This window comes from Triticum dicoccoides, chromosome 7B (assembly GCF_002162155.2).
Source record: "Triticum dicoccoides isolate Atlit2015 ecotype Zavitan chromosome 7B, WEW_v2.0, whole genome shotgun sequence".
Lineage (NCBI taxonomy): Eukaryota > Viridiplantae > Streptophyta > Magnoliopsida > Poales > Poaceae > Triticum > Triticum dicoccoides.
The window spans coordinates 706029379-706041540 of record NC_041393.1 but is presented as its reverse complement, the minus strand read 5'-3'; the positions used below and the strand labels follow the sequence as shown (position 1 = coordinate 706041540).

The 12162-nt window shown below is 44.8% G+C and overlaps 1 protein-coding gene across 1 annotated transcript; it reads right to left on the bottom strand.

Moving 5' to 3' along the window:
- Positions 1 to 9627: 9627 nt before the first annotated feature.
- LOC119339113 (WRKY transcription factor WRKY28-like) lies at positions 9628 to 11356 on the bottom strand. The gene is made up of 2 exons (XM_037611272.1): positions 10705 to 11356; positions 9628 to 10588 (listed from the first exon to the last, which is right to left on the bottom strand). Exons 1-2 carry the CDS (start codon positions 11254 to 11256, stop codon positions 10172 to 10174), a joined length of 969 nt encoding a protein of 322 aa, XP_037467169.1. The 5' UTR covers positions 11257 to 11356; the 3' UTR covers positions 9628 to 10171.
- Between the last annotated feature and the right edge of the window lie 806 nt (positions 11357 to 12162).

The following is a 12162-nucleotide window of genomic DNA, read 5'->3' as shown; positions in this document are numbered from 1 at the left end:
TGCTTAAATATGAGGCCGTTTACCCTACCTTTGGAGGTCATTTGAAACACACTTTTCATGACTATGAGTTCAACTTACCAAAAGGGCTCGGAATGATCAGCAAGCAAACATATTTCAGTTGAGGTACTTTAGATAGCACTAAAACATCAATACCCCAAATTTAAATTTAAATTTGAATTTAAATCTGAATTTTATTTGGCTGGTTTAGACAAGGTACCAACAAACAAGTTCGAATAGAAATACGGGGATACATAGTGACTACCAGTACACACCAAGTTACAAATATTATTACATGCCCCAAATTTTCAAACTGTTCTCTGTTCTACCTCTTCCTACCACGTCGTGTGCCCTTCTTCGCCTTAGCACTTCTTGTTTTTGGTTCTACTACACACACAAGTTCACTGATCATCTTGGTTTTCTTCACTGGTCTTTTCAACACCTCGCCAACACTCTCGTGATCAGTGTCTTCAGTCTCAATGTTGACACCAGTTTCAGTTTCTTTGGTGTGTACCTCAACATGGGTTTCTTCAGTCTCAATGTTGACCGCAATTTCAGTTTCTTTGGTGTGTACCTCAACATGGGTTTCGTCAGTCTGAACCTCGACACGCTCAGGTTCAGTTTCAACCTCGAGAGCAGTTTCTTCACTCTGAATGTTGACTGCAATTTCAGTTTCTTCGGTGTGCACCTCCACATCAGTTTCTTCAATCGAAATGTTGACTGCAGCAGGATTTTCTTCAGTCTGATCAGGCTCAGGCACACTTCTCTTCTTTCTACCGCCATTGACTCTTCCTTTTTTTTTTTGGCCAACACTGTTCAACAACAAGGGGCTGACTTGCTCGCTTCCTCCTGGCCATTGGGAAAATGTTATAGATATAGTAATTGGAAAAAAGCACCAAATCAAAACACAGACAAATAAACAAGAACATACTTTGGCTTATCAGGAGTGTAACGGCATTTGACACATCCCACTCTGTGCCCAAGTGCCTGGCACAACTTGCATCTGTTTTTGTTACCTTTTTGGGCCCTTTTTGGCCTTTCATCTTTCTTTCCCTTCTTACTACTCCCACCTTTCTCAATCCATGCCTTGAATCTACTCTGTTTAGGCCTGCCAGCCTTTCTTTTCGTCAAGGGAGGACACATAGAAAATGCAATGTCCACTTCAGGCCACTGAGACTGATCTGTAAGTGCTGGAATTGGAGTAGCATATGCAGATTTGAATCTTGCTACCGAATAATATTCATGCAAATATGGGTGCATGTTTATCTTCAGTTGCGATGCTAAGAAAAGAATGGCATGCTCACATGGTTTACCAGTGTGTTTCCACTCGAGGCAAGTGTAATCATGCAATTCAGTGTTAACAACATGTTTCCTTCCAGTTTTGTTATCTCTAACTTCAGCACCCCAAGGTGAAGATTTTTCAACAAACAAATGTGAAAGACATCTGCTCCTATTGACCACATGTTGTACCACTCCTGGAAGCTTATCACCGTGCAGACAATCGCCTGTCATTCTTCTCAATTCCCACAACCACATGAGCATGATCCTGATTTGGTCAACCATGTCATGCACAGGCAAATCTTTTAACTCCTTCACCTCGTTGTTGAAACTCTCTGCCAAATTGTTGTTGATGTGGTCACACTTGATGGCTATGTTGAATGCTGACCTGTACCATAACAAAGAATGGTAGGTGTTCAGCCATGGACCAAACTCATCACATGCTGCCATTATCTTATCAAGATGATATTTGTGTGTCTGTCTAGTGTAAGATCTTGCTGCTGGCCACATGCGCCCAAATTCTTCTCCTCTAATTTTTTTGATCAAATTCATCCACAAATGACCGAAGCACTCCCTCTGCTCAGCATGTGGGAAAACATTTTTCACTGAATTTTCAAGCCCCTTACATGCATTTGTGTTTATAGCCAAAGGTGACACTGTCCCTAGGCATCTTTTCAACTGGATCATGAACCATGTCCATGAAGCCTCTGTTTCTGACTAAAACAAGCCAACAGCAATAGGAAACATCTAGTTGTGTCCATCTAGAGCATTGCATGCTGCCAACTGACCATTCCACTTGCTTGTCAAAAATGATGAGTCTATGCTCAAATATGGACGGCACCCTGCTTTGAAGCCATCTATGCAAGGCTTCAAAGCCATAAAAAACTTGGAGAACTTGACTTCACCTTTGGCTGATACCTCTGTATCTATCTCCACAACACTGCCAGGTGACCTCTTTTCCACCTCTGCTTTGAAGTTGTAAAGCATCCTAAATGTATTTGCCCAATCACCATATAAATTTTTTATTGCCCTTTGTTTTGCCTTCCACACTGTGGTATATTTCAGTTTAATGGGGTACATCTTTTTCAAGTCTACTTTGAGTTTCTTGGCAGTAGTGTTTGGTGTTTTGGCTAAAATTGGGGTGATCTTTTCTGCAACCCAAAGTTGTGATATCATGGTTGATACTCTCTGTGAACTTGTAATACGAGTATGTTGATTGGGGATTTGGTTAACCCTGATAGTACTTCCATCAGGTTGCAGTCTAGCAGATATGTACCACTTGCAAGGCTTGACACTACCATCAAATCCTCTGCACCTTGCATAAAACTTCTTTCTATCAGTCCAAACAGTCTTGGCATCAAACTCATGTTTCACTGCATAAGTCTTGAAACACAACCCAAACTCCTTCATGCTTGGGAACAACATGCCTACTTCAATGACAGGGTTTTCTTTGTCATACGCATGCACCAGCTCATCATCATGTGCATCGTCTACTTCATTTGCAGCTTGTTCCATCAATTGTCCATCTACATCTTCATCAGCATTAGCAGGCAAACTAGATTTGCCCCTCTCCTGCTTACCTCTGTCATCGACTGGAATGCCAAAAAGTTTGGCCATCTCAATGTCAGGCATTGGTGCAATGACCAAATCAGTAGGCTCATCTAATTCAACTACAGTCCAATCAACAGTTGCTGCAGTTTCAGTTTCAGTTCCAGTCACCTGTCCCTCTTCGACTATTACTGTAAGTTCAGTACACATGGGAATCAATGGCCTCTGTGTAGCCCAATCATCATCTACCATTTGCGCAGCCAATTGTGATGGCACATATCCAACCTTCGAAAAAATATTCAGATCAACGAGCTCAGCAAAAAAATTAGCCCGTTTGCTTGTCCAGCCGTTTTGCCGATCGATTTCATCAACAATCTGTTCACCATCTTCTATTCTCACATACTCTCCTTTTCAATCATCAAACCGCAACCGTGATACTTCTTGCTCTGGACCCTAAACAACATTCTCCCCAATTTTTTCCATCCATTTCTTCACTGCCTTCTCTCCCATGTTCTGTAGAACTTGTGGATCAATCTATGTAAACTCAACCTCCCATTTAACAATTGTGTCTCTCTCAATGTTCTGAATGCTACCATCAACTAATTTTGCCTTTGATGGAAAGAAATTGACCGTCAATTCGAAGGTCCGAGCGGCAGCATCCCCTCTGTCAGTGGCGGACAGTGTGAGCCCGTGAGAAAGAGCAGACCAGGCCCTAATTGCATGCAAAATTGGATCGAAGAGAGGCGCATTACCTATTCGAAGTTGAATCTGGCGGCTCCATCTCAGTATGCCCACGGGCTCCCCTCACAACCTATCGATTCAACAAGCGAAAACAGAGGAAATGAGCTGAAATCTACGGGACCGAGAGAGGAACGGGAGGGCGACTAGGGTTCTCACTCACCCATTTTCTGAGGACGAAGGCTCCGCCGCCGTTGAGAACGAGGGCTTCGCCGCCGCAACCGAGAATGCAAAATCCGCCGCCACCGGAGAAGAAGGGGGGGGGGGCAGAGTGCCGGGCCTGGCACGGTCGGGCGGCAAGCCACAGTCAGCTGTTTTGAGGAGCAATTAAGTTGGACCCACATGTCCTAACATAAACGGGCTTGTTTGACGACCAATTTAACCACATTTAACACCCCATGTGGACCTGGGCTATTTACATGCTCAAATGTGTCGCATCACAGCCATTCATTGCAACAACGTCACACTATTTCCAATTCACATCAAAGACGTCGCACAGGAGCTATTGGCCCAAACTATTAATGCCTAAATACGAAACTAGATAGAGTATGTACGTACGTGACTGCATTACACCTTTATTCAAGTATTTACCACTAAGCTATCATGGACGGCTGACTTTTTCATACATACACTCTGTGTGGGTTTCAACGGTACGCTGCTGCTAGTGGCCAGCTGCTGACTCCCTGAGAGCTGTAGGTGTATGCGACTTGCATGCATGCTGACTTTCCAACGTTCGTTCCCTGCGGTGCGCATGCAGGTAAGTTAAAGTTAGGCACCGGCATGGCGGCGGCACCAATCGATTGGAACACATCTGGTTTGAGACCATTACCTTGATGCTCAACTAATTTTGAAAGTCAACGGCGTTGACCCAACGCATGCAACCGAAACCGCAAAGACGAAAGACAGCAGGAGATGCAGTTTGCTGCCTGCACGCGGAACTCGATAGAGGTGGATGGTGGAGTGGAGGTAGGCCCCACTTCTCACCATCTGGTGGCCGGCCGGCGACTTGTCGTGGACCTTGACACATGCGAATCCAAGGGAGCACGTTCCTTTGCCAATCTTTCCGCGGCGAGGTTCATGCATGCAAAAATCCCTGACACTCCTCACGTTAGTTGGAAAGCGGACGGTTCCTTTGTCCGAGCTAGATTTTCAGTTGGCCCACCCAATATTCACACGCACTAGGCCACTTGTAGATGACAAGACTCAGACCGAACGATCCAGCACGTGCCGGAGTAAAAGTATATGGTATTTCTCGGCCGGCCCCACCCCAACCAATAATATAATCGACCACTGTGCTTGGCTATAGATGGCCGATTCGTAAAGTCCGTAGATCGACGAGCATACGATGACTATTCCCGTTGGCGATTCTCCAACTCGTAGAAAAGAAGGGCGTCACCATCCGATCTTCGGGGGACGCGGGTCAACGCCAGCCCATGAATGCATGGAACATGGAAACTTTCTCACAGGGTTGACAACTTGCATCACCAACGAGCAGACATCTCATGCATCCCTCCAGCTGTGTCATGTGTCAAAGTCAACCACCGGCAAGCTATGGTACTCCCTTCGTACCAGTGCATTAGACACATTACGAAGATCGGATAATCCCAAAACGTTTAGGTGCGAAGTATTTACTCTCCATCTTGTTCTCTGTTTCTTACCATGAAAACGGAATCAGCCAAATAGAAGGTATGGGGTGTGTATGCCTTTAATGACTTAAGACTATCAAACACAACATGTAGTGGTCAGTTTTTTGCATGCTAGTCTTCTTGCTTTTCTCTTCGCCTTGGTCGCGAACTCGCGATACACAACCGACGATGACAAATGCACCGGTATGGAGGGAGTACATTTCCGTGTTCATGCATGCATGCAGGTAAAACTTAATACCAGCTGATATGTAATTTTTGTGTGTGTATATTGTGAATGTCAAATTTGGTTTTTCAGTGGTGGGAAGGTAGAAAATGACTTGTCGTTTCATTAGCAAAACAGATCAATGAATGGTTTCTGTCAGTGTGATCACCACAGCCAGCCTAGGTACGTACGTGTGCGCATCACTGCATCTGGACTTCTGAAGTTTCGGTACGTCCAGTTACGGGTCAGAGAAGAAGAGCACGGAAGCTCTCGCTAGTGGCCGGCCGGCCGCCGGCGATGGAGGAGGGCCATGGCCTGACTTCACCCCTGACGTGGCACCGCACCGGGCCTCGCGCACGGTTTGTATACTCGTGGTCGTGGTCGAAGCGGCTGCCTGACCGAGTGAGACTCCATCCAGTGGAGATGCGCGCGGTCCCTTCGTGTGGACTTGCATATCGGTTGATCATCTGGCGACGCGAGCATGGAATAGCCGCCCGGCACACGCTACTCGCTCGTGTCCGACCCGATGGTCGTCGTGTGAGACTGGCTATTGATCGCAGCCTCGTGGTGAGGGGAGTTGAGTCAGTAGGATCCACTCAAGTTTCTACGACTAGTCAAGGTCCGTCACAGAAACTCATAAACGGACCCCCTTTATAAATATATAAATATAAGACCTTTCAGAGACTTGACATTAGAGCATGGTTAATAATATAGCCAGCAGCGGGCTATATAAACATGACATGTCATTAAGAGTTAGCATTATTAATTACTTATACAATAGAGTTGGCTATAAAGTTGGCTATAAGTTTAGAACATTTTTTAACTTTGTGTCTTTCTCTTTCCTCTGATTAAATGCTTTTACCTAGGAGCACGCGTAGAGGTTGGCTCTTGCATGTTGGCCCACTCCATCACTTTTTTCTTGTCTCTCTTTTCCACATAGGCAAAAGTGCCATGTAAGCACGCTTATACTAGCCCACTATTGTACTTGCTCTTAACGAGGGAATAGTATGATGGTTTCTGGACTTCGTTCTCGCGTGAGTCAAAAATCAGTTGGTGGTTTACCGTTCACTCACTCGATCAGTTATAACGAGTAGACCATTTAAGCACGTGCATACAAGTTTGAGTTTGTATGGTCCTCTCAGAGATAAAGTAGTACCCACGACTTCACGGTCCAACAAATGAATAATCCCGCCGCATGGAAAGACGAGCAACGCGAGATCCTTCCATTTTTCTTGCCAGAATCTTGAGGGGAGACTAGCTTGGCTTCTTTCGGGCCGACGGCATGGATAGAACTGATCAAGGGTCAGACCCGCAACGCGAGATCCTTTCACTTTTAAAGCATTGAGTGAATTTCTAGCTATTGAAATGAGCTAGTAACTGTTTTTTGATTAAACAAAAGATGTAAACAAATTCTAAAAGAAATGACACCATACCATGTGGTAAAAATTTGACAGAGTTACAAAAAATATCTGATGCATTTCGTTTATATATTGAATAGTCTTCGGGGAAGTATCATGATTTTGAAGGGAAAAACGTCAGGTGGGAAGGTGAATTTGTTTTTTTCATCATTTCCCTTGAATGTATTTCTATGTTTAGTTTACGCCATTGTAAGTTTCATGATGAAATTTTGCACTATTCCGATTGATACAATATATTTTGCCATTAATGCATTTATAGTAATTTAATGAACATAAATCATATTAGAACTACACGTACGTTAAAAATGTCAAACTATTGGTGAAAACATACCTTTAATCTATTGACTTTGTATTTGGGTCATATATTGAAGTAAGAACTACATGCTCATTAGTTGGATATGCGACAGACGTGTGCCTTGAGGCCGCGACTTCTGTTTCCAAACAACCTACAAGATAGCATTTTCAAATACTTTTAAATTTCTAACCATATAATCCACATGTCATGCATAACGACACCATGCAAAGTTTCATAGGTTACATAAAACTTTAGAATTTTCTGAAAAATTCAAAATCAATTTTACATAATTATAACTAAATTTGTGTGCTTAAATTTTCACATACACAGATTTGAAAGTACCAAACTTTTGTTTCAGTGCACCTAAATATTTAATTTGTGATCATTATTTCAATGTTCAAAATTGATTTTAAATCTATAATTGCAGTTCAAATTTGAATATCCAATTAAATACAAATTAATAAAATAACAAAAATAAGAAATAATGAGAGAACACAGTTCAAATCATTTTCTTAGAGTATCATGGTCATAAACAAATTGCACTCAAATTTAAAAAACATGCAAGAAATTAAACAAAATACCTACATGTTTGACCAGTGGCAGACAAAGGTAGGTGCCCGTCACTTGTATGCCTCCCACCATAGCTAATGTGGTCCAAATTACTGGTCAAATTACTAGCGGCGGACTAAAAGTTTAGCCCGCTACTACTGACCTAGATATCACTGGCGGGCGGTCTTGCGGCACCCGCCACTAATAGGAGTGACCCACAGCTAACCAGGATCCAAAAACAACCGGCGGGTAGCTATTCGTGGCTGCTACTAGTAACTTAATATCAGTGGCAGGCAACTTCTTCTGCTCGCCATTGGTATATTGCCAAAATAACAGTGGCAGGGTCATGAGTTTGCCAGCCACTAAGGTAACCTCATCTATAAACAGATTCTTAGTAACGGTGTCAAAAAAACAAGAAAAGCTTGTATTGAATTGTTGTCACTTAGGGTTAATGTTTATTAGAGGGTTCATCGGAACCCTTTAAAATCGACAACATATCATGTTGCGAAATGTAGTTACATGTATACATACTTCAAGTCCATATCATGAAAAGGTATCTCGATCTATGGATGGGCTATTTAGCTATTAGATGAAGAGATGATCTCGGTATAAAAGTAGTATTACAGGTGTGCTTCTGTGTAGAAATTAACACATTTATATGTCTGATATGAGAATGAAATAATTCATTGTGCACCTTTTCACATTATTATGTACTTACTCTTCTTTTTATGCTTTGGAGAGTTACACTTGATGAACATACGAGTCTTCTAGTTTTCAGTACAAGAATCACCTTCCAATAACTTTTACACACTTTTTATTTTTTATTTTTATTTTATTCTAAAAATACAAAAATATTACCAACACATTATATTTTAAAAAATAACACACATATTATCATATAATTTCCTTGTGCAACTAGCAATACTAGTAAGGATTGACACCCCTTGTTGGGCCTGTTGGGAGTTGTTCTTGGTGATAAACCAAGTTATCAATCCTTGGAGTACCGGTATCCTATAATAGTTGATGCTCTGCAACACAAATAAAACTTTACTTGGGGGAGGAGGAGGGGTTGGTGTGTGTGGAGGGAGGGTGGGGTGGCGTTTAAGGAAATGCCGCGACTACTGAGAAATTTAGTAATGGTGAGTGCTGGAGGAAGGAGGGCGACGGTTGAAATGCCTCGGCTACTGAAATTTTTACGAAGGTGGGTGGTGGAGGAGGGAGGGCACGGTTGAAATGTAAGGGATACTGAAAATTTGGGTATAAGAATTGAAGCAACACGGGAGCAACAAAGGTCGCACAAGGTCGAAACATAATAGTTGTGTATGACATAACAAAAACCCATGGAACCACAAATTTTTACGTCGCTCAAGGCGGGTAGCTTTAAAAGAAAATCAAGGCGGGTTGCTGCTAAGATAGAAAACTAGAAATATGTGTGCCGTATATTGCGGTTCATCGCATATGGTTCGTTTCAAAAAGAGTGTATATTAAGCCTTTTTTGCCCTATCAAATAAAATAATAACCAAATAACACCTTGAAGCAATTTCTTCAGTCATCACATACCATTTTAATTTTTATGCCAATTTATTTTGCATTTTCATAGTTCATTTAATATTTTCATGACATTATATGCATTTCTGTGCATTGTTCGGGCGTAATTCGAATACGAATTACAGCCCCATGCGAAATGAAGGACTCAACATTTTAAGCTATATTTCATTTTTTGGCTATTTTTCGGATTCATTCGATATTTCCAGAACATTATGTGCATACCTATGAATATTCCCATGATTTATCATCGCACACAATTTGCGGTTGTAAGCCGTGTGTGATACGTTAAGTACGCCGCAGATATCAAAATTCATCCTAAATTCTCACACGCCCAGAAGCATATGTTGAAGACAGATGACTAATTTTACCATAAATTGTCTAATTTTGCAGCAGAAATTTCAACATCAGTTCATACGCTCACTATTTTACAAACAATTCACGAGTTTACATGTAGATGAACTGCAAAAAATATTCACTACGTCGTGGATGAATGCAAACGTCGTGCCACCATCGTCCCCGTGATCTTCCTCGGATCAGAAGAAGTTTTCAGAGGAGCTCGTCGAGTCGATGATCTCCATTGGTTTCGGGGTGGCGACCGGCGGGACAGCGTCGGCCGGAGCGACCGCGGGAGCGTGGCGGCATTCCCTAGGGCGCCCGCGGTCGACGGAGCCACCGTGACGCCCACGTGGGCCATTCGTACACAAACGGGCACCGCTCTCGTCAGGGTTGCGTCCGTTGTTGCCGTGGCCGTCGAGGTGCCGCTCTTGGCAGGGCTGTCGCCTTAGGTGCAAGTAATTCACCGGCCTCTATCTTTTAAAAAAAGAGGCCAACCCAAGGCTCCGCGAGTGAGAGCCGAGGCTCGAGCCCGGCCGGGCTAGCTGCAACTCCAGCAGCACAACTATCTTGAAAAATGTTTTCCTGAGTATATTCTCTTGTGCTGGCAGCTTTCCGGTCAGGCAACAGGGATCCGACCAGAGAGCGCCGACACGAGTGCCGCCTTGAACCCGGGGTCCCTCGTCAGCGTCGCCGCCATCTGCTCCACCAAGTTCTTCCTATCGGCCACCTGCTCCGCCGTCGAAGCTTCCTGCTTCCGCTGCTGCTGGACAATCACCGGCGCCGGTGATGCGTGGACGGCGGCTGCGTCGCCGCCCTTCCTGCCACCAGAGCGTTGTTGCTTGGGCGGCGGTGCGTGGTTGTGGTCGCCGTCGTACGTGGCCACAAGCACGGTCTTGTCCTCGGCGCTGCGCTGCACCTTCTTCTTCACCTGGCACGACGGCGCAAACGAGCACCGGAAATAGGCCCTCGGGCACGGGTTGTCCTTGGTCACCTTCTGCCCGTACTTTCGCCATTGGTACCCATCCTTCACCACCTGCTCGTCAAAATCAATCGCAAATTAATTAGCTAATTGGCGGCTACAACTATCGTCGCGATCGATACTCACGAGGAAGAAGATGGACGGACGTTTGCTGGGTGTTCGTTACTTACGAGGTTGATGTCGGAGGGGTCGGCGTGGACGTAGAGCTTGGAGACCCTGCTGGCCTTGACCTCGTCGGCGCGGACGCGCTTGCTGTTGCAGGGCTGGTGGAGGGGCGTGCAGTCCGCCTGGTCGGGAACGACGGTGACACTTACGGCGAAGCGGCCGCTGGCGCCGGCCGCGGTGAGGGGCGGCGAAGGGTTGCGGCTTGCCGTGTCGAGGCTGTCGCTGCGGGCGCGCTTTCTGGTCGCCGAGGCCGATGAGCCGCCCTCCGATGTCGTCGACGACTGGTGGTGGTTGCTGGCCACCGCCATCATGCCGCTGACCTTGCCCTGCAGGTCGGCGTACTTGGCCACCAGCGCGCGGAGCATGTCGCTGAGCCTCCTGTTCTCCTCGCCCACTCGCCGGAGCTCGGCCTCCAGCGCCTCAACCTCGTGATTTTTCTTGGAGGACATGAAGTCCTCCTCCACGAGGACCCTGGTCCCCGGAGGGGCGCCTCGCGGCCCGCCGACGTTGAGGCCGAGGCTGAGGGAAGTCTGCCCAATCATCCACTGCTCGTCCATGTCTTCCTTGAATTCGCAGTAGCTCAAGAATGGAAGAAGTCGAAGAAGAAGACCGGGAAGCTAGACGGGCATGAGCTAGAGAAGTGGTCGTGGGCATCAATTTATAGAGAGGATGGGGAGGGGACATGAGAGGGTGGGGGTTCGGTAGGAAGGAGGCGGGGTTCGTCGGCGTCGCCTTTTGGTCGCCATGACCGCGATACAATATATTTAGTGAAGCTGGCAAGAAGTGGTACTACAAGGATTTGTTTTTGTGGGTGACAATCAGCATGAGGGAATCGATTGGAGCGCTTGTTTCCTTGGGGTCTCCGTTTGGTCAAGGAGAGCCATCGCGTGCCAACAACTAGCAATGCTTTCATGCTTACATTTTGGCACCCCAACAAAGAAAAATACATGCGGCCTGCCTTGATTTTCTTTAATAATGAGCAAAAAAAAGATATATGTGCTTTTTTGCCGGCATTTCAAAATCTAAGTCACCTGGATTTTCTTACATATAAATCGATACCTAAGTCTTCCTATGTCGCCTAGTTGAGATTCGAATATAAGATGCCTTGTAGAATGGACTTAGATAAAAAGAAAAGAGAGATAGCTTACATCTTTTCGATGCGCCAAGGAAGAAATTTGGCACACCGAAAAGAATTCATTTTTATCACTTTGTGGATGTCGAACTATTTACAACCGAACCTTCTTTCTGAAAATTAAAGACGCAATATACCAATATAATTGAGTTTTGGATGACTCAAGTTGTGAATGTGGTATATTTGTCGTAGAGGCTCCTTAATCAATTGCGCCTTTGATTGATATTATGGTTTTCGACCCAACTTTTGTTTTACAAACGAGTCCAGCCTTCTATATGAAGCATAATCACAAGCACTTTGCCCTCTTGACAAGGTTTCATAAAGAAAACCT